The following is a 21601-nucleotide window of genomic DNA, read 5'->3' as shown; positions in this document are numbered from 1 at the left end:
TTCAGTGTCAGGGTTGTACTGTCTTCCTATAAAGGGTATTGATGTTTGTTTTGGCCCCTTTTGCCTATTTGACCCTGGGTAATTAAATTGCTTGTGGAGAGGCTGTTTTTAAGCTTAGCAAGGCATAAATGGAGCAACCTTTACCCGAGGGCTGGTTTAGCCTTAATACTCTGGGATTACCTCCTGCAGTCTTTACAAATGTTCTCTGTGTTTAATGAAGTCTGTCTAACCTGGCTAGATAAAATTTGAACACACTCAAACAGTGTCTAAACTCTGGGAATTGTTCAACTCAGAGCACACCCTGGGAGTATTTTTGCCTGGAGTTTTGACATGCAAATATGCAGGTTCATACTGAGCTGAAGATGGAAGGGAACTCCTAGAAAGATTTCTGAAGCTCGTGCTCTGTACTTTCCTCCCTCTGCTCTGAACTCTATCTTGCAAAGTTTAGCTACTGCAGATTCTCCAAACTTCTAGCTCTACCTCCAACATAGCAAAACCACCATATTCTGCTTGGATCCCCCCATTCCCTGTGCCAAGTACTGACAGGAAGCCAAGGCGATCTTAGGCCTTAAGTCACTTGTTTCCCTTCTCTCCATGGTCACAATCCTGGGAAGCCTATTGTTCCAAAGTCTGAAAATAGTTCGTTTGGTCCAGGTTTCTAGTAGTTTAAAGTGGGAGGGCATATTCCATGCCAGATATTTCTTCATGGGCAGAAATGGGAGTCCAGCACATTTTATTAAGTCATTGCATCCATAAATCACCTTCATTTTCCTTTATAGAAAAACAGTATTTCTTTCCTCAGCAGATAAAAAACTGCTGCATAGAGATGAAATTTCGGCCAGAAGCAGGCAAACAATTATTAAATCTGTAGATGCAGAGACTGTATCACAAGAATAATGGAGAAAGAAATATTAGCTTAAATAATTTGTTTCTTCTGAAGCCAACAGTTCAGTAAGAAGTGTCAAGGCACACTATTCCCTGAGAAGGCAAGCCTCCAGGTTTTCAATTTCATCTCTACACACCATTAGGCAATTACCTACAGGAATGTGAGAAATAGCCCTGTTTCAAGTCTGCCAAAAAAATTAAAAAAAAAAAGGCTTCTGTACCCACGTAAAGAACCTGCAATCCTTTTCAAAACAAGACAAGTTATTACTTACATTTAATTGATAATACTAATATGATATCAATCTATCTCTCCAGGCCCACTGTCCTATGCTTCCTCCTCAAGAATTGAAGGTTAAGGCCAACCTGAGGTGAAGTTTTACCCCAACCCATCCTATTTCTCTGAAACTATTGTTTCCACCTCTTGGACTATCTTTGTGTCTCAACCCCTCATTTTTTTCCTACTCTAATCCTACTTAGGATTCCAGAGCCAGTTAAATATTTTTAAATATACTTAAAAAATAAAAAGGATTATCTTGATCCCATTATCTAGAAGAGATCTTTTCATTCTGCATTTGTTCACCCCATATTGCATTTATATGTTCACAGGTTTACATCTAGTATACAAGAAGTGTCCTGAACTGGGGAATGGAATACATTTTTGAAGGAAATAATAAATACTTCAAAATCCATCTTTTGTTAAATAGTCACACATTCCCTTTATCATAATTCTCTTTAACAACAACAACAAAAAAATCATCTTATACTGTAAGTTTGAATAGTTCCTTTCTTTTGCAAAACCAGTGCCGGTGGTGCGAGAAGAGTCTATCTTATTTGCCTTGGCAACATTCAGATTAAACCATCTCTACAAATTAAATGATCAGAAAGTTACAAAAGCAGTCAAGCTGATATTGTGGGCATCGGCTACTGTTTAATTTGCAATTACGTGCACAATTTAGAAACCACTTTAAGATAATTCACCCTAGACAGTACTGCTAACCTATCAGCTCCTATAAAACACAATTCAAGTATGGGGAAAAAAAAAAATCACATGTAATAAATTGATATGAAATAAAGATCTTCAACTTAAGAGTGTTAATCTCCCAAATTAAGAAAAGTAGTCTGTCCCATAATTGTGAAACATATTGATAGAATGTTTATTCCCCAGTGTCAGCTTCTTTATGTCTGAAATTTGCAGTTAAAACTGAATGCAGTCAGGCTTGGGAGCCAAGTGCATCATACCTTACTACAGGCCAATAAATCAACCTTAAAAAAATTAAAATAAAAATCAAACATCAAAATTAAAAAAAGAAAAACATACTAGTTCTGTTTCTGATAACACAGCTGAGTTATTCATACTGTGCTTATTACAACTAACAGCCTTTCAGTAAAAGCTTAATAATAGGTATCTTTGACAAACAAGCATGAAGCTACAGAATGTGAGATAGTGAACACAGTAACTTATTTATCAGAAAGAGATACACAGAGAATGTGAGCCAAGTGCAGAAATAGTTTTCAAATTTTATGAAAAGGATGTTGTATCCATTGAACACTTCAGTCACAGTGGATATATAACCTACTGTCCAAACAAGTGCCTTCTGACCTCACTGGGGTACAGGACATTCACTGACTAACAATGGATATTCAAAAACATGATTTCTTTTCTTTTTTCCACACACAGAAACCCTAAGACCTGAAAGAAAAGCACAAAATCTAAGGTCCAATAACAGCATCAAACATCACGGTAGAAAGCCTTAAGTGTAATCAAGAAAGCTTTATTTTCCAAAATAATAATTTTTAAAGTATACAAAGAATACACATTAAAGCGACACCATCTGGAGTACCTTCTGCTTAGAGATTTTCACAGCAAAAATGCTCTGTGTGTGGAAAATATTATTACAATATTTTTCTGTCTAAAGACAATCATGCTAGGTATATAGGGGAAATTACCATGAAGATTAAAATATGCATCTAAATAGTGACTATATTCAGTGGATGGTTATCAATTCATGAACTTTTCTAGGTCACAGGGTTCATTTTCTTGCCTTTAAGAAGTATTAATATATTTTAACAGTTTAACTAAAGGTAGACAAGGAAGGAGCAAATATGTGAAATTAATTCATTAAGCTTATTTATGATTTCCCGTTCTGGTTCAAGCTGTTAAAATAAAGGTTAAAATTTACAGCTAGTTGGTTTCTCTTTCAATTATTCTTACTATCTTTATATGCCACCAATGTGAAAAACTAGAAGTTGTTTTATTTCTTAAAGCTACAGTTTTGTCTTTCATTGACAAGTCTAACACAACCTACTGTACTTTATAGTCATTATTTCCCAAGGGACTAACAGATTGAAAGAGAGATGAAAAACAGGACAATGCAATGACATTCTCTTATTTGAAATGGTATTAAAACAGCTTTTAAACAATCCCATCTAAAATTAACTGGCCCGGTTTGAGTACTGGGAGAAAAGAATCTATTCCCTCTTTTGGTATGTGATAAAACCACTCAAAGTCACCAGGCCAAGAGCTCAGAAGTCATCCTTATTTCCTATTTCATAAAGCAACTGAAAACCAGCAGACTGATCGAAAACCAACAGAGTGGACTCTCCCTCAATAGCCTACCACCAGATCTAGAAAGATCCCACTATCCAAAACCACCCATCAGTTCCTCTTTTCTTGCTGTTAGAACAGAGAGACCTATCCTGTTGTCCACTCTTATACCTTCAATAGCCTTGCCCTTTTTAAATATTTATCTCTGCCCCATCAAAATGTTTTGAATGGCACAAGTCCAAGTCATCTAAAACAAAACTGCACATATATTCACTTCCTGGGACAAATTCCTTTCACCTCATTAATCATATTAACTTCCAGACATCCTTGACAAACTGTTCTCCCCAGCTGGTTTATCTAATCTTATCCAGGTCCCAACTGTAACCCAGTTTCTGCTTTATCACTTCTGTTCTTCTCAAGAGTCACCAGACTGGACTCCCCATCACTGGTCCAATGGAGTATCTACTGTCATCAGACAGCACCTGGTATTTCTGACTATTCCCTCCTTCTAGAAGCACTCTTTCTGGGCTTAGTGACACATCCTCTTGGTTTCCTGCTTCATTCTCTGAATAAACTACCTTTACACCCTGGGATAGCTAATCCTCCGAAAACTGCCCCCATCTCCAACATATTGTGTAGTCATCAAAGTCCCAACACATTACCTCTTCCCTTCTCACTCTATAGAACCTCCCTAAGTGATTTCACCTTCTTCATTCTATATGTGGGTAACTCCAATATCGAGATCCCCATTAACCAATCATGAGCATCAGATCCATAAACATAACTCCCTCTAAGCAATTTCTTCTTAAGTGTTTATAAGCATCTCATGTTCAACATGTCAAAAATAAAACTCATCATTTCCCAAGCTCTCTTCCAAACCTGCTCTTTTTCCATTTCTATTTATTTACATATGTGTATACATATCTACATATATATATATACACACATGTGTGTACATCTGTGAATAAACACATAGGTATATAAATATGAGACCCTGTTCTTCACCATACAAGGTACCCTGGATATCTGCATGGCTTTTTGTTCCATAAAGGGTTATAACCCAGTGCACTCAGCATCTTCCAGGTTGATTCTTTATTCCTACTTCTGACCTCTCTTCTTTCTGCTTCATCTTTAATTAGGTGACCACTAAATGGATATATTTTTTCTAGTAAAATAACTTTTCAAGTTTTCTAATAAACTTTTTACTTTCTAATAAGATGCTGAAATTTAAATTCTAGTGACATATTATTTATCCAGGCTCCTAATATATTAGTTGACTTGATTTTTGAGAGTGATCTTGGTAAATTAACACTACCACTTGTTTTAAAAAGAAATGGTTACGTTGTTAAGTTAAAAACTTTCCTTATCTTGATTTCAAATGGATTATTCCCCTCAGCATCGTATAGACACTGGAAGGCTGTACATAAGTGCTTAAAATAATGCCTGGTACAGAGTAATTTCTATACATTGTCATCATTTTATTATTGCTATTATCTGAATATTATTGATTTGGAGAAAACAGGGAAAGCAAGTAAAAACAATATATAAGCATATAATAAACAGAGTTATTTTCCAATGGTTCCTTTTGTATGGCAGCTATTCAAAGAGATTCAAGAAAAATAACTTGGTTTTATATTTATCCTGTATTTCTCCTTCTCTCTTCTTGACACATTCTCTATTATTGCCTTTCATAAAAATGCTTTCAACATAACTAGTTGATAACACATATAGATAAAAACAGTCTTCCCTGATGGCTCAGCAGTAAAGAATCACCTGCCAATGCAGGAGACACAGGTTTGATCTCTGGTTTGGGAAGATACCCTGGAGAAGGAAACAGCAACCCACTCCAGTATTCTTGCTGGGACAACCCTAGGGACAGAGAAGCCTGGCAGGCTACAGTTTGTGGGGTTGCAAAGTTGGATACAACTGACCACACATGCACACAGATAAAAACTTTATTCTCAAAAACTAAACCAAGCAGCTTTGACCATTATTTTGGAATCCTGCTAGTTTTAAACTATTCCATAAGCTTAGAGTACTTCTGAGTTCACCTTCTGATTCCTGTTGCCCAGCGTAAAGTTCAAGATGTCACAAAGTAACGAAACATTTAGTCTTCTGGCTTCTTTTCTTGTATTCATGAGGGAGTACACTGCATGTGGTTAGCACTAAATAAAACTTCAGATTGAATAGCACTAATCCACATTTGGCACATTTAATTAAAATCTATGTACCACTGGTCAAATCCTTTATAGCCTAAAACTGGTAGAAAAATACCTTGGATACAGTAACATGATTTTTAAAAATTACATGTATATATATATATAATACACAAAATAAATTTCACTAGCAAGTTTCTGTTTGCTAATTTAAGAACATAAGCTCTGTGAGCTCAAGCAACAAATGTGTATTTTTGACCATTTTTTCTTGCCATGTAGGTAACAGGCATCAGGCATTCCATAAATATTAATAGATGAAGCACAAGCTGGAATCAAGATTGCTGGGAGAAATAGCAATAACCTCAGATATGCAGATGACACCACACTTATGGCAGAAAGTGAAGAAGAACTAAAGAGTCTCTTGATGAAAAAGGAGAGTGAAAAAGTTGGCTTAAAACTCAACATTCAGAAAACTAAGATCATGGCATCTGGTCCCATCACTTCATGGGAAATAGATAGGAAAACAGTGGAAACAGTGACAGACTTTATTCTTTGGGGGCTCCAAAATCACTGCAGATGGTGATTGCAGCCATGAAACTAAAAGACGCTTGCTCCTTGGAAGAAAAGCTATGACCAACCTAGACAGCATATTAAAAAGTAGAGACATTACTTTGTCAACAAAGGTCCATCGAGTCAAAGCTATGGTTTTTCCAGTAGTCATGTATGGATGTGAGAGTTGGACTATAAAGAAAGCTGAGTGCCAAAGAATTGATGCTTTTGAACTGTGGTGTTAGAGAAGACTCTTGAGAGTCCCCTGGACTGCAAGGAGATCCAACCAGTCCATCCTAAAGGAAATCAGTCCTGAATAGCCATTGGAAGGACTGATGCTGAAGATGAAACTCCAATATTTTGGCCACCTGATGTGAAGAATTAACTCATTGGAAAAGACCCTGATGCTGGGAAAGATTGAAGGTGGGAGGAGAAGGGGATGACAGAGGATGAGATGCCATCCAACCAACTCAATGGACATAAGTTTGAGTAAACTCCAGGAGTTGGTGATGGACAGGGAGGCCTGCCATGCTACATTCCATGGGGTCGCAAAGAGTTGCACGTGACTGAGCGACTGAACTGAACTGAAAAAGTGTATTTGTGCTAGTCTTTTAATGCCATAACACTATCTCTACCCTCTTATTATTATTTCTGAATATGTATGGGACATATTCTGAGAGAACAGTAAAACTACCATCTGGTAGCAAAATTAGAACTTAAAATATTATTAATCATTGTAAGTCCAGAAATAAAGAAGTAAAAACATAAAATCCTGATTATGTCTGTAAGTTAAAAACACATTCTGACATACGTATCTAATCACCAACGTGTTTGCTGTCTAAAGCAGTTGGCATCTTCCTGTGAAGTTCAAGAAAAGACAGGTTCCGATAATGGCTCAGTCATTATCCTTGTCACTAGCATGGAAGTTCACTGGAGGGAAGGCTAATTGAGCTTTGCTTTTATATTTATCATTACATATATAAATATATACACATATATATTTAGAAATACATATCTTGCACTCTTGAAGAGCTAAACATATATACACATATATATATATTTAGAAATACATATCTTGCACTCTTGAAGAGCTAAACATTCTAATTATGGGATTTGAAAGCAAATGATAAGATATAAAGAGAAAACAATTTGTTCAGGAGACTCTGCCATCCTAATTGTGATCTGACTCTTGCTACTCCTTCTCAGGCTCGTTTGCTAGATCATTCCTCCTCTAAAATTGGAGGCCTTGGCACAACCTCCTTGTCTCTTTTCTACCTACAGTCCTCCTCTAGGTGAATCTGATCTGTTCCTTGGCTAAATAAGTAAGTCAAAATGTATGCTGATGACTCTCAAATCTTTACCTCTGGCTGTAACCTCTCCACTTAATTCCAGGCTTGCATATCCACTTTGCTTTCAAATAGACATCTCCAAGTAATCATTTCCAAAACCAAATTCTTGATCTACTGCCCTAAATGTACTAATACCCTACCTCTACTCTCCATGTATATTTTATCTCAAAAAATAGCATCATAATTCACGTAAAGGTTCAGGCCAAAATCTCTGGGATCATCTCTGACTGTCATAGTCACTGAATTCATCAACAGATTCACTGACCTCTACCCACACAGTATATCTTACAAGTCAACACTATGTCATTAGGAAGTCACCTTTTGCCTGGCCTCTGCAGCAGCATCTTACCTGATGCTCAAACTCTCACTCGTGCCCTCAGAAAGCTATCCATCTAGAGTCAGAGTAGTCATTTAAAAACATAAGTCAGATGATTGCATTTCCTGGCTCTCAAATCAAGGGGTTTCTCACCATGCTTAGAATAAAATTCAAGTCTTTACAAATCATGGCCTGTAAGGCTCTATAGTCTGGCCCAGGGATATCTCTGTAATCATTTCTTCCCACTCTCACTCATTGAAATTTCCCTAGCCACAGGAGCTTTCTTGCAGACCTTGAACATGTCAAACACAACTCACTCTTGGGGTCTTCAAAATATCCTTGCCCATGTGCCTTGTACGTTCTATTCAGACTGCTGCATGTTTTTTGTTTTTTTTTTCCTCCACTCTATACAGATCTCTGATCAAAGATATCTTCTCTTACCACCCTATTGAAAACCGAATACCACTCTACCAGGTGCCCTCTCTTTACCTTATTTTTCTTCAAGCACTTAAAATTGAGGGGCATTAATACTATGCAATCTTTTCGTCTGCTTATGTATTGTTTCCCCCACAAATGTAGATGCTTCATGAAGGCAAAGACCGTATCGGTTTGATTCACCACTATATCCCCAGTACCTATAACAGTACCATAGAGTAGATGCTCAATATTTATTGAAAAACTGAATAGATTCAAGAAATCAGGTTTTAGCTATACATGATTCAGGGTATTATTTACACTTATCATATATCTACAGTGATAATATATTTACAAATGTCAAAGTGCTTCCAAAGGAAGCAAAGGAATCTAGGTCTGTAGAAAACTACAACAACTGATCCCATTGAGTTTCTCATAATATAAAAATAGGCAAGCTTCACTGGTCTACTCTTTCTACTAAAGAGAATATATACATACACACACACACACACAAGATTCCGAAAATTTTCAACAGTTTATGAAATAATGGATTCTCCTCCAAGAGGATAACCAGAATATCCAACTCCATAGAGTCGTTGGAATAAAGAACAAAAAGCAAAAATGCACTTACCTCCCTTTTTCTACCAAGAGCAAAACATCCAATTTTTCCCCATTTTGAACCACTGTGCTAATTGCTGGAGGGAAAGAAGAAAAGTATGAACATATTATTTAAAAGCATTACACTAAATACTTTATCAACTACTTACTGTTTAGAAGTGAGTCATCATAATTTTATGTGAAATCTACTATTTCCAAATACAGCAAAGAATTCTGTGCAGGTATAAGGGGAGGGGAAAAAAAAAACTTACTTAGTTCTTGTAGTCTTCTTAAGTGCATTCTATCCTCCTGACCTTCTTGCATTTGAAGGCAAAAACGCAAATTAGATTTGTCCATTGCAAACCAGCCTTTTCTCCACTGATCCAGGGCATGGCAGTCTTTGTAGTAGAGTTGACCAATCAACTCATAGTCAGCTTCTGTTAAGTTTTCAGCAACAAAGGGAACAAAATGCTGTTAAAACAAATACAAAAAGTAATAAAGACAGTGAAAACAGGAAATCCCTTACATAGCTAAAAATATGAGGGAAGGAAAGGGGAAAAACTTGTTTTTCTGTAGTAAAGATTTAGGAGTAATCCAGATTTCAAAACAATTATTTAAGCTTGCCATCAGTCTTAAAACTGAAAAGCTATAAATATAATGCAATTTCAAATGGCAGCATCTTAAACCATTTTTCTTGATATACACAGAATTGAAACAGGAAGACATTCTCTTTGTCAATTTGTGGAATCCTTTAAAATGTCAATCTTCAATGTCTGTCTCATTTGTATCTTTTACTGAATCTGTTCTTTTCCCATCTGTGTACATTATGAATAAGAAATCTACCTATGAAAAGACATACACAGAAATGACTTTACAATATTGAAAAGATCTCCACCATCAAGGTATGGCCTTAATTTTAAGAATGACTTCTCCAAAATCCTACATTAATTTCTTCTCTGCTTAAGGCTCCAGAAAGGTAACTCTTAACATCATTTGACTACAACCTATGAAAACCTAATGAAGTATGAACATGCTTTCTGGAATCTTGTAAAAAATTTTCATGAACCTCCAAAGGTAATGAATCTTCTCTGGATTCAGGTAATAAAACAATATTTAAATACCTTGGTGAGACGGAGAGAACAAATAAATGGATACCAAGGGGAAAAGGGTGGTGGGAGGAATTAGAAGATGGAAATTGAAAAATATATACTACTGATACTATATATAAAATAACTAATGAGAACATGTTGTGTGGCACAGGGAGCTCTACTTAATGCACTGTTGTGACCTGAATGGGAAGTCCAAAAGGGAAGGGATGTATGTATATGTATGGCTGATTCAATTTGCTGTATAGTAGAAACTAATACAACATTGTAAAGCAACTATGTGTGTGCATATGTGCTAAGTCACTTTATTCATGTCTGACTCTTTGTGACCACGGACTGTAGCCTGCCAGGCTCCTCTGTCCATGGGATTCTCCAGGCAAGAATACTGACGTAGGTTCTATTCCCTCCTCCAGGGGATCTTCCTAACCCAGGGACTGAACCCATGTCTCTTAAGTCTTCTGCATTGGCAGGTGGGTTCTTTACCACTAGCACTACCTGGGAAGCCCAAAGCAACTATACTCCAATAAAAAGTAACAAAAAAATAAATACCTTGGCTATTGCTTCTGTCCATTTTCTTTGCACTTGAGATGTTTCAGCTCCAAATAAAAATGCACGTTCTGAGGGTAAATAAATCTCAAAAGTAAAGATGGGCCTACAGGACATAAGAATAAAAAGGTACTGCTGGTTATGTGTGGCTTTTATGAGAAAAAAATAACACAAAGACCAAGTCTTTAAATTCCTTTTGAAAACTGAATTATAGTGTGAGGGCTACCTACCACCTACCTATCATATTTCTGTTGCTGGTTTGTACTTTATTCAAACGAATTAAATGGAACACACTGGATCAGACAAGAAGAATATTCTTCTGACTAACCGCTCTATGTATGGCATGACATTGCTGGTCCCCTGAGGTGGCAGGGGGCTCTCTTCTGTCCCCTCTTCCCTCTGAGATCACTCCTTCTTGATTTATTCTGACCCCCTGTTCAAAGCAAACATTGTCCAAAGTTCTCTAAATAGTTCTCTTCTTATCTTCACAAATTTTCCTTCCATCGTCTCATCCTATGCCAAAATGTCATCTCCTTAGTATAGATAAAAATAGGGTAATATCCCATATTTTGAATTTTTCCTTCATTCCTCATCCACAGCTCCAAGTATTTATTGGAACATGCTAAGTATGTATGCTCAGTTCAGTTCAGTCACTCAGTCATGTCCGACTCTTTGCAACCCCATGAACGGCAGCACTCCAGGCCTCCTTGTCCATCACCAACTCCCGCAGTTTACCCAAACTCATGTCCATTGAGTCAGACATGCCATCCAACCACCTCATCCTCTGTCATCTCCTTCTCCTCCTGCCCTCAATCTTTCCCAGCATCAGGGTCCTTTCAAAGGAGTCAGCTCTTTGCATCAGGTGGCCAATGTATTGGAGTTTCAGCTTCAAAATCAGTTCTTCCAATGAATACCCAGGACTGATCTCCTTTAGGATGGACTGGTTGGATCTCCTTGCAGTCCAAGGGACTCTCAAGAGTCTTCTCCAATACCACAGTTCAAAAGCATCAATTCTTCTGTGCTCAGCTTTCTTTATAGTCCAACTCTCACATCCATACATGACTACTGGAAAAACCATAGACTTGACTATATGGACCTTTGTTGGCAAAGTAATGTCTCTGCTTTTTAATATGTTGTCTAGGTTGGTCATAACTTTCCTTCCAAGGAGTAAGCGTCTTTTAATTTCATGGCTGCAATCACCATCTGCAGTGATTTTGGAGCCCCAAAAAATAAAGTCTGACAGTTTCCCCATCCATTTGCCATGAAATGATAGGACCAGATGCCATGGTCTTAGTTTTCTGAATGTTGAGCTTTAAGCCAACTTTTTTACTCTCCTCTTTCAAGAGGCTCTTTAGTTCTTCTTCATTTTCTGCAATAAGGGTGGTGTCATCTGCATACTGAGGTTATTGCTATTTCTCCCGGCAATCTTGATTCCAGCTTGTGCTTCTTCCAGCCCAGCGTTTCTCATGATGTATTCTGCAGATAAGTTAAATAAGCAGGGTGACGATATACAGCCTTGACGTATTCCTTTTCCTACTTGGAACTAGTGTGTTTTTCCATGTCCAGTTCTAACTGTTGTTTCCTGACCTGCATATAGGTTGCTCAAGAAGCAGGTCAGGTGGTCTGGTATGCCCATCTCTTTCAGAATTGTCCGGTTTATTGTGATCCACACAGTTAAAGGCTTTGGCATAGTGAATAAAGCAGAAAGAGTTGTTTTTCTGCAACTCTCTTGCTTTTTCGATGATCCAACGGATGTTGGCAATTTGATCTCTAGTTCCTCTGTCTTTTCTAAAACCAGCTAGAACATCTGGAAGTACATGGTTGATGTATTGCTGAAGCCTGGCATGGAGAATTTTGAGCATTACTTTACTAGCATGTGAGATGAGTGCAATTGTGCGGTAGTTTGAGCATTCTTTGGCATTGCCTTTCTTTGGGATTGGAATGAAAACTGACCTTTTCCAGTCCTGTGGCCACTGCTGAGTTTTCCAAATGTGCTGGCATATTGAGTGCAGCACTTTCACAGTGCCATCTTTCAGGATTTGAAATAGCTCAACTGGAATTCCATCACCTCCACTAGCTTTGTTCGTAGTGATGCTTCCTAAGGCCCACTTGACTTCACATTCCAGGATGTCTGGCTCTAGGTGAGTGATCACACCATCGTGGTTATCAGGGTTGTGAAGATCTTTTTTGTACAGTTCTTCTGTGTATTCTTGCCACCTCTTCTCAGTATCTTCTGCTTCTGTTAGGTCCATACCATTTCTGTGCTTTATTGAGCCCACCTTTGCATGAAATGTTCCCTTGGTATCTCTAATTTTCTTGAAGAGATCTCTAGCCTTTCCCATTCTATTTTTTTCCTCTATTTCTTTGCATTGATCAGTGAGGAAGGCTTTCTTATTTCCCCTTGCTATTCTTTGGAACTCTGCATTCAAATAGGTATCTCTTTCCTTTGCTTTTCACCTCTCGTCTTTTCACAGCTATTTGTAAGGCCTCCTCAGACAGCCATTTTGCTTTTTTGCGTTTCTTTCTCTTGGGGATGGTCTTGATCCCTGTCTCCTGTAAACTGTCACGAACCTCTGTCCATAGTTCATCAGGCACTCTATCAGATCTAGTCCCTTAAATCTATTTCTCACTTCCACTGTATAATCATAAGGGATTTGATTGAGGTCATACCTGAATGGTCTAGTGGTTTTCCCCACTTTCTTCAATTTAAATCTGAATTTGGCAATAAGGAGTTCATAATCTGAGCCACAGTCAGCTCCCAGTCTTGTTTTTGCTGACTGCATAGAGCTTCTCCATGTTTGGCTGCAAATAATATTATCAATCTGATTTCGGTGTTGACCATCTGGTGATGTTCTTGTGTAGAGTCTTCTCTTGTGTTGTTGGAAGAGGGTGTTTGCTATGACCAGTGAGTTCTCTTGGCAAAACTATATTAGCTTTTTCCCTGCTTCATTCTGTACTCCAAGGCCAAATTTGCCTGTTACTCCAGGTGTTTCTTGACTTCCTACTTTTGCATTCTAGTCCCGTATAACGAAAAGGACATCTCTTTTGTGTGTTAATTCTAAAAGGTCTTGTAGGTCTTCATAGAACCATTCAACTTCAGCTTCTTCAGCATTACTGGTCGGGGCATTGACTTGGATTGCTGCCATTACCTAAAAACAAAAACTCAAAATACCCTATATTAAACTCATCGTCCTTCTTTCTCTTCCTCACCCCACACCTATTGCTATTTCCTTCACATTCCTGTTCACAGGCATCACCATTGGCCTCATCAACAAGAACAAACCCTTGGAATCTTAATTTATCCTTCCCTTTGACATCAGCATTTCATTCAGTCACACACTGAATGCTACCAGTTCTATCTTAGGAGTCTCTCAACTCACTGTTTTTTTTTTTTAATTATTTGTTCCTCTAGCTACACATTCAGTAATTACATCTTTCTTCCTCCAATCTCTTCTTTAATTACTCTAGCCATCAGCTCTTTTCCGAAAATTCAATGTGTATGACTCCTCAGTTGTTACATTATCGATTTCAAATTCTATAATATGCTATTGAAGGTGATTAAGAATCTGGCTGTAGTAATTATTTTTTACACACATCTCATTATAAATGCTTTCTTTCATTTGCACATCTACTTATATCAGTAACATTCTATCAAGAATGTTTTATTTTTGAATATGATTATATGCTGATATAAACTGATGGTAATTATTTGAATTGTTTAAGCAATTTAATACATAGAGTACACTTAACATTCCATAAGTTCAGTTCAGGTCAGTTGCTCAGTCGTGTCCGACTCTTTGCGACCCAATGGACTGCAGCACGCCAGGCCTCCCTGTCCATCACCAACTCCCGGAGTTCACTCAAACTGATGTTCGTTGAGTCAGTGATACCATCTAACCATCTCATCCTCTGTTGTCCCCTTATCCTCCCACCTTCAGTCTTTCCCAGCATCAGGGTCTTTTTTTTATGGTAAGCCACATTAAACTGTTTAATCATTAAATCACTATATTAGCATGAGCGAATCATAAAAATTATGGGACTACGTGTGGAAGAATGGAATGATGTAAACTTAGTTAAAATTTGATGTGAAGATGTCAGCCTTTCACATTGCCTAATGAAATATTTTAATTTTCCCACTTTTTAGTGAATTCCCTAAGGAACTTTTAGAAGCTGAAAAATGAGTAGGCTTCAAGAAACCACCAAACTCTTCTATAAGAAGCAACTGAAGAATTGAAATGATGATAAAACACTTATAAGCTGGTATGATACATATTAGAAAAGACTTTCAGCTCCAACTCGTTTAATGATAGACCTACCCAGTATTTAAACAGAAGTCTTCTTTGTGCACAGCCAGGCAGATGACTTCATTGATATTAATGGTGCCATTAGGTGTGGTAGACTTATCATTTTCATAGTAACTCAAGAAGCCTCCTTCCAGAACACACCACTTTTTATTTGTCTCTAGGAATTTAAAACAAAACAAATAATAAATTGAGCTATACCATAAATCAAAATTTAAAATATATGGTCTTAAATAACTGGATTCAAACAAATGGATGTATTAGTTTCCTAGTTTGTATAAAGAGCATGATACTGCTGCATGGGATATAAAGCTGTTGTACTTAATGCTCTCAAAGAATTTACAACCTAGTAGCCAGGGATGTACAAGACAAAAATAACTATGACACTGATGACCAGAGAAACAGGCAAATCTATAGAGACCACTGCAAAACAATGCTGAAATGGTAAAGACTGATATCTATACAGAGTATTAGGAAGGAAAAATGTAGGGTAAAAAGTATCACTGTGGCTGATGTTAGGCAGGTGTGCAAAAAAACAAATGTCCTTAATGTCCTGTTTAGTAGTAGTGTAGTAGCTCAGCTGTGTCCAACACTGTGACCCCATGGATTGCAGCCTGCCAGGCGCCTCTGTTCATGGGGTTTCCCAGGCAAGAATACTGGAGTGAGTAGCCATTCGCTTCTCCAGGGGATCTTCCCTACACAGGGATTGAACCAGGGTCTCCAGCATTGCAGGCAGATTGTTTACCAACTGAGCCTCCAGGGGAGCCCTAATGTCCTGTTTAGAGGATTTGAAATTCATCTTTTAAGAGTTCAGCATACTATGGCCTGCAAGCAAAATCCAGATCAACACCTGTTTTGTAAACAAAAAGTTTTACTGAGAAAGGGCCACACCCATTCATTTGTGGATTGCCTGGGGCTGCTTTCTTGCAACAAGGGCAGAGACCATCTGACCTGCAGAGCTTGAAACATTTACTATCTGACTCTTTTCAGAAAAGTTTGCTAAGCTTTGCTTTTAGAGTTGATGGTAAGTCACTGAAATGGTTTCATCAGAAGGAAATTGCAGATTTAAATTTTACACACTTGCTTTCTGTGAAACATGGATATGAGAAGGTGAGGCTGAAGGCAGAAGACCTGTTGGGACACTGTCAAAAGTGAAAGATGAAGACCATCCAAGGCAGGTAGTAGTAGAGAGATAGTAAGGATAATGGGTGAGTAAGGGGGAGATGGGATAATAGGAAAGGATGGGGACAATAGAGACAGGGAGGAGGGGAGAGAGAAATGCATACATGTACTTGTGTATTCTAAAGGGATAAAACATTTATTGATGGGACATAGGGAGTAGAGAGAACTTATTAATGGTTATTAATCATTTTTAGCTTTGATTACAAGGTGGGCAGAAATGCCTGTTTTTATCTAAAAGAAAATAAAGTAGAAACAGTTTTAGTGCATGTAATCTGAATTTCCTTGGATATGCACTAAATGAAAGATATCTCCTAGAAATTCAAGTAGGAATACCTATTAGGCAGATCACCCTGTGGATTTGAATCTTCAGGGCAAGGAACAGCTTCAATAACCAGAAAGTCTTTACAGTACAGGTAGTAGTTGAAAATGCACAGTAACCAAAGATAAAATCTGAGGGAACTTAGGGAACAATGGATGTAGAAGGGTTCACAAAGGCAGTGAAACAAATGAGAAGAGACAGTGTATAAACAGAAAAGGGGTGAGCATTTCAGAAAGGAATGATTACCAACATTAAATACAGAAAGTGATTCAATAAAATAAGGGCCGAAAATATCAGCTGGTCTTCCAATAAGGAGGTAACTGCCTGTCCTTTAACTGAGAATTCTGTCTTTCTCATCCTTATCAGAGGTGGGCCCTTCAGAGATCAGACCCATTCTGAAAGGGAAGCTACCCTCAGACTGAAGTGGTAAGGAGAAACTTCACACAAATTACAGCTTTTGAAGTAGTCATTTATATGGAAAAGGTGTGTTTCTAAAGTAGCAAAAAACGCACACTGAGCTACCAGTCATTCCGTAATTCTGAGAAAGAACTGTGTGAGGAAAGTCATGGGAAGGGGAAACTGTCAAAAACCTGTTTGGCCAAAGAGAGAGATTACATCTGAAATTAGGACTTGGGAAACAAGACTGCAGGCTCACGGAAGAGGCCAGGCCCCAGGAGTCTTACATGATAGGTATTCCAGAGTTTGTACCTTTCTCAGTAGACAAGTGGGAGACATTGGAAGGTCTTAAACAAGTGTCAAATGCGTGATTCACAAAGTAAATGTAAATGCAGAACCTAATTATGCTAATTCTAATGGGAAACAAATGACAGACCTCTTGAAAAAGGTGAGTACAAACTCATTGTAAGTTAGAAATATGGGCTTGAGGAGATTTAACCTTGTAGCATCATCACCATAATCCTTGATAAACTTCATTTTTTTAAGTGAAAACAGGCCAGAGGTCAGACAAAGCAGGCATAGATATTACCTCTGAGGATTTATAACAACAAAGCTGTGATAGGAAAATCTGACATTTCTATTCATCTGGGAAACAATCAGAAAGCTTTAACAAAACTACATTGGATGGCGTTGGTCTGCTTGGGCTAATTCAGACAGGACACCCTCTCTGCTACAGAACAAATTTTACTCCTTAATCAGTTACCAGAAGATGTCTACCAGAAGCAAGATTGGGGCCACAGAATGGACAACTCTTAGGACACAAGGTGTTCATAAGACAAGAGGTCGTGTTTATTATGGTGGTTGGATTAGCTGGAGGGGTTGTTCTTTCCTCCTATTCAAACCAGACATTTAGATCAGGGCAGAAAAACATTACTGCAATTTACTCATGCACAGATAAAGAACTCCAGAGGTGACCTACTGAAATATTCCTATGAAGTGATATGGTTACTCGAGTATGGTTAACTTGATTGTTAGCTTACCACTAGAAGGATATTCCTAAACTCAAAGGCTAACTGGAAATCATAAGCAGTTATATATATGGATACCTGTGTATCTCGGCTACCCTTCCTCCTTGTCCTCATCCTCTTATCATCATATGTATGTGCCATATGTTCTTTTATATATCTTATATGCATTAACTCATTGAATCCTCAGAACAACCCTATTAGGTCAGTTCTATGATTATGTACTCCTTTCCTTTTACCCTGTTCATGGGTACAAGATGGTTGATGGACTTGACCAACATCACATAAGTACTCAGCATCAGAGCTGGGAGTAAAACCCAAGCAGTCAACTAGGGAAGGTACCCTTCTATGTACTTCACAACCTCCCTGTCTATGCCTGATATATGCTTGAAGCATGTATGTCCATTGTTTAAATGTACCAGGGTACAGCAGAAGTCGTGCCTTCAAATACATATGTGCACAGTAAATGAGAGAGAGTTCAGGTGAAACTATTATTTTTTTAAACCATAAAGTTGTTTCCTGATGAAGAATTTCCCAAACTGATGGCATTCAGCATCCATAGAGAATATAAATATGCACTAGGACTCCTTTCATTTAAAATAAATGTTTCAGCCTTGAAGAAACATTTTTAAACTATGCAAGCTAGGCATTTATGGAACAAAGGATCTTCAAAATTCCTCAATACTAACCCATAAAATTAAATATAAACAGATAATACAGAGTTTCTAGTAAACCGTATCAACCACTTTCTTTTTAAAACGCAAACACTGTCAACAAATCAAGGTAAGATACCAAGGGGAAATAATACAGTTGAGGGGAGAAAACAGAAAACAAAATCAGGTTGCTATTATTCAGCTCCACACTTAGATTTAGCAAGAGCTATCAATCTTTCCTTTCATGAACACTAAATTGGGGAGAAAAAGAAAAATACAGATCAGTCTTCATAACCAGAGGCTAGAAGAACTTCAAATCCTGAAAATCTGAACTGACAATTTGAAGCCTCTGTAACTCTCTGAAGGACTTGCATGCATTTTATTCCTTGACTTTTTTCTTTGTTTTTAATCAGTCTGCTCTGTGGCCATCCTGACAAGCCCTGATGGAGTGATGCAGTCCAGATGCTTGCTGTTCCGAGGCAAAGGTGACAACCACACTTTAATCTCTAAATCTTTCCAAATAATTCAATTTTTCCATAAAGCTGGTGCTCAACAGGAGTACCTCTGCTGCAGAATCTTGATAGAAAGAGAAAAGAAAAAAAAAAAAAAACCACCAAAACTCTATGTTTCTTGTTAATTCAATTTTTTCTTCTGTGTTTTTAAGTAGGCTCCTCCCAAACAAAATGTGTTTTGTGTCAGCACTTACATATTTTTATACGCAGGTCAAAAAATATTAACTAATAATTATAAATAAGAGTTTAATCTTTAAAAATTATGAATTGCTATATCATACACTTGTAAAGCTTATACAATACCATATAGAAACTATACATCAATAAAAATTTTATTATGTATATATAAAGTCATCTGTGCTTTTACACTGGCAGTAATGTGATTAGAGCAATGCCTATTTATTCAACAAATATTTGCACATGATTAGTTATGTGTGGACACTGTTTTAGGCACCAGAGATTTGATGATGCTGAATAAACCAGAGAATGTGGATGCCTCAGTGAGCTTTCCCTCCAGAAGGAGGGATAAAACAAATCACACAAGGATCAGGTTCATGCAGTGAGAGCCACAGTGGAAACAAGCAGCGCACTATGAGAAGAACCAGCAGTGGGCCCACACCTGAGGAGGCTGCCATGCAGGTCTCTCCCACCAGGTGGCCCTGAATTGATCCCCTAGAGGTGCTGAGGAAGGTGTGCTCCTGCAAAGTGAACAGCAACTGCAAAGGTCCGGAGGGGGCATGTTGCAAGAACAGACAGGAAACCAGTGTGGCCAGGCAGGTAGGATAGGAAGGAAGGTTATAAGATGAAGAGGGGAAAGTACAAGAAGGTCTTTTAGGTCAGATAACAAAAAGGGTTATATCCTATAATGGGAAGCCATTAAATGTACTTGAACAATGGAAATGCATGATCTGATCTACATTTTCAACAATCACTATGTCTGTTTGCGGGAATGGTTTGGAGGGAAGCCAGGGAAGATATTAACCAGTAAACAGATATGGGCTGGGGTAGAGGGTATTACAGCCCAGGCAGGACAAGACGGTGGCTGGGTTTGGATGATGTTAGTGAAGATGGAGAGCAGCCAACTGATTCATGGTCTATTCTAAGTTAAAATGACAGACCTTGCTGATACATTGGATGGAAGAAATGAAGACTATCAAAGAATACCTTGCTGTTAGATTATTAGATTGTTTTCCAATGAAATCATTTCTGTGTGCTCCATAGTCAAAGTATATATCACTTAAAACAGAATGCTGCAAAATGAGAAAACTTCCCTAATTAAATTACAGATATGGAGAATGCACTAGTTTCTGTTTTTTGAAATAAATTTCAACAACAACAAAATCCATAGTTAACTTATCTTTTATAAAAGGAAAAACTGATTTAGTTACAAATTTGAAACATCAATTCAGTTCTCAAGTGATTAAGAAAAGCAATATATTTCAAGGAAACCGTAAAATGAATTGATAAGTTTATAAATATTACAACCAGAACTGTCAAAAAATAACTAAAAGCTTATTTTTAGCCTGCAGAATACTTATGATATATTGAGAAGCTTTAGGAAGAAAAGCTCATATTTCAGATTTCCTTCCTATTTCATCTTTGTATAAGTGGCTAGAAGGGTAGATTAATATATCCTGCAATTTAGAAGAAAAATTCTAGAAAACTTATACTTCTTAACAAGTACATTAATTGCCCTGTTATTCAATTATTTCAATAATTGCTATCATCATTTCACAGATTGTTCTGGTACTTCTTCCCTCTTGATCACTTAACTTTCAACTATATAAGTATTAAATACTGATAAGGAGCAATGGGAAGATGAGAAAATCTCTAAAATTCATCATTTATTATTGGTTACATTGAGAAAAGTAAGACATGAAAATAAATTTGCTGAAAGAACAAAAAACACCTAAACTCAAAGAATAAAGATGCTCTGCCATCTAGTGTCACCTGGTCATCACACTGACCAAAGCCAAAGTCATACAGTAACAATTATAACACAAATCAAATGCAAAACTCTGCTTCATGCTGAGTTCCTCCACTGTTTATGTGAAACCAGCATAATATCAACTATCCTCCACAGCTTTTATGAGAATTACAATGAACATATAGAAAAAGCCTAAAGCAATGCCTTACTCAGAGTACATGCTCACTAAAGGCGAGCTACTGTTTACAGGTTTTTGTTGCTGTTTAGTTACTAAGTTCTGTCTGACTCTTTGTGACCCCATGGACTATAGCCCACCAGAGTCCTCCATCCATGGGATTTCCCAGGCAAGAATACTGGAGTGGGTTGCCATTTCCTTCTCCAGAGGATCTTCCCAACCCAGGGATCGAATCCTTGTCTCCTATGTTGGTAGGCAGATTTCTTTACTACTGAGCCACTAGGAAAGGCCAAAAATCTAATAAAGTATAGTTTATCCCAGTATAATTCTGCTAAAGGTTATAATTTTCTTTTTTTGGACAAATAAAGCCTTTCAATTGAAATAATCACTTTAAATGTATGAAGATCAGGATTAACACTCTACAGTGAGTTTTTCATCCTATTATTCCTCTGATCAAGTAATATGGTTGGATTTTACCACTAGGGAATTAATACCTGTCCTCCGAGTCTCTGAAGTCCACCATCAATTGGCCTGCATAACTTAATCTCTCTTAAATTCTTTCTGTTCTAGTAAGACAGAGCGCATTATATTTTTCCTGCCTACATGTCTAATATTAGTTTGAATGTATATAACATTAGCCTGTGTCTT

At 37.5% G+C, this 21601-nt stretch overlaps 1 protein-coding gene across 7 annotated transcripts in view; it reads right to left on the bottom strand.

The window, feature by feature from the left end:
* The window catches only part of ARAP2 (ArfGAP with RhoGAP domain, ankyrin repeat and PH domain 2), a 795317-nt gene that overhangs the window by 77050 nt on the left and 696666 nt on the right, over window positions 1-21601 (bottom strand). For all 7 annotated transcript variants that reach the window (XM_081527801.1, XM_081528170.1, XM_081527881.1 and 4 more), the window contains 4 exons: window positions 14780-14924; window positions 10467-10569; window positions 9084-9282; window positions 8846-8909 (listed from right to left, as the gene is read on the bottom strand). In XM_081527801.1, the coding sequence (XP_081383927.1) occupies window positions 8846-8909; window positions 9084-9282; window positions 10467-10569; window positions 14780-14924 (511 nt within the window). The remainder of the gene's footprint in view (window positions 1-8845; window positions 8910-9083; window positions 9283-10466; window positions 10570-14779; window positions 14925-21601) is intronic.

Source organism: Giraffa tippelskirchi, chromosome 1, assembly GCF_054371585.1.
Source record: "Giraffa tippelskirchi isolate mGirTip1 chromosome 1, T2T-mGirTip1v1.2.pri, whole genome shotgun sequence".
NCBI lineage: Eukaryota > Metazoa > Chordata > Mammalia > Artiodactyla > Giraffidae > Giraffa > Giraffa tippelskirchi.
This window is presented reverse-complemented; position numbering and strand designations above follow the sequence as displayed.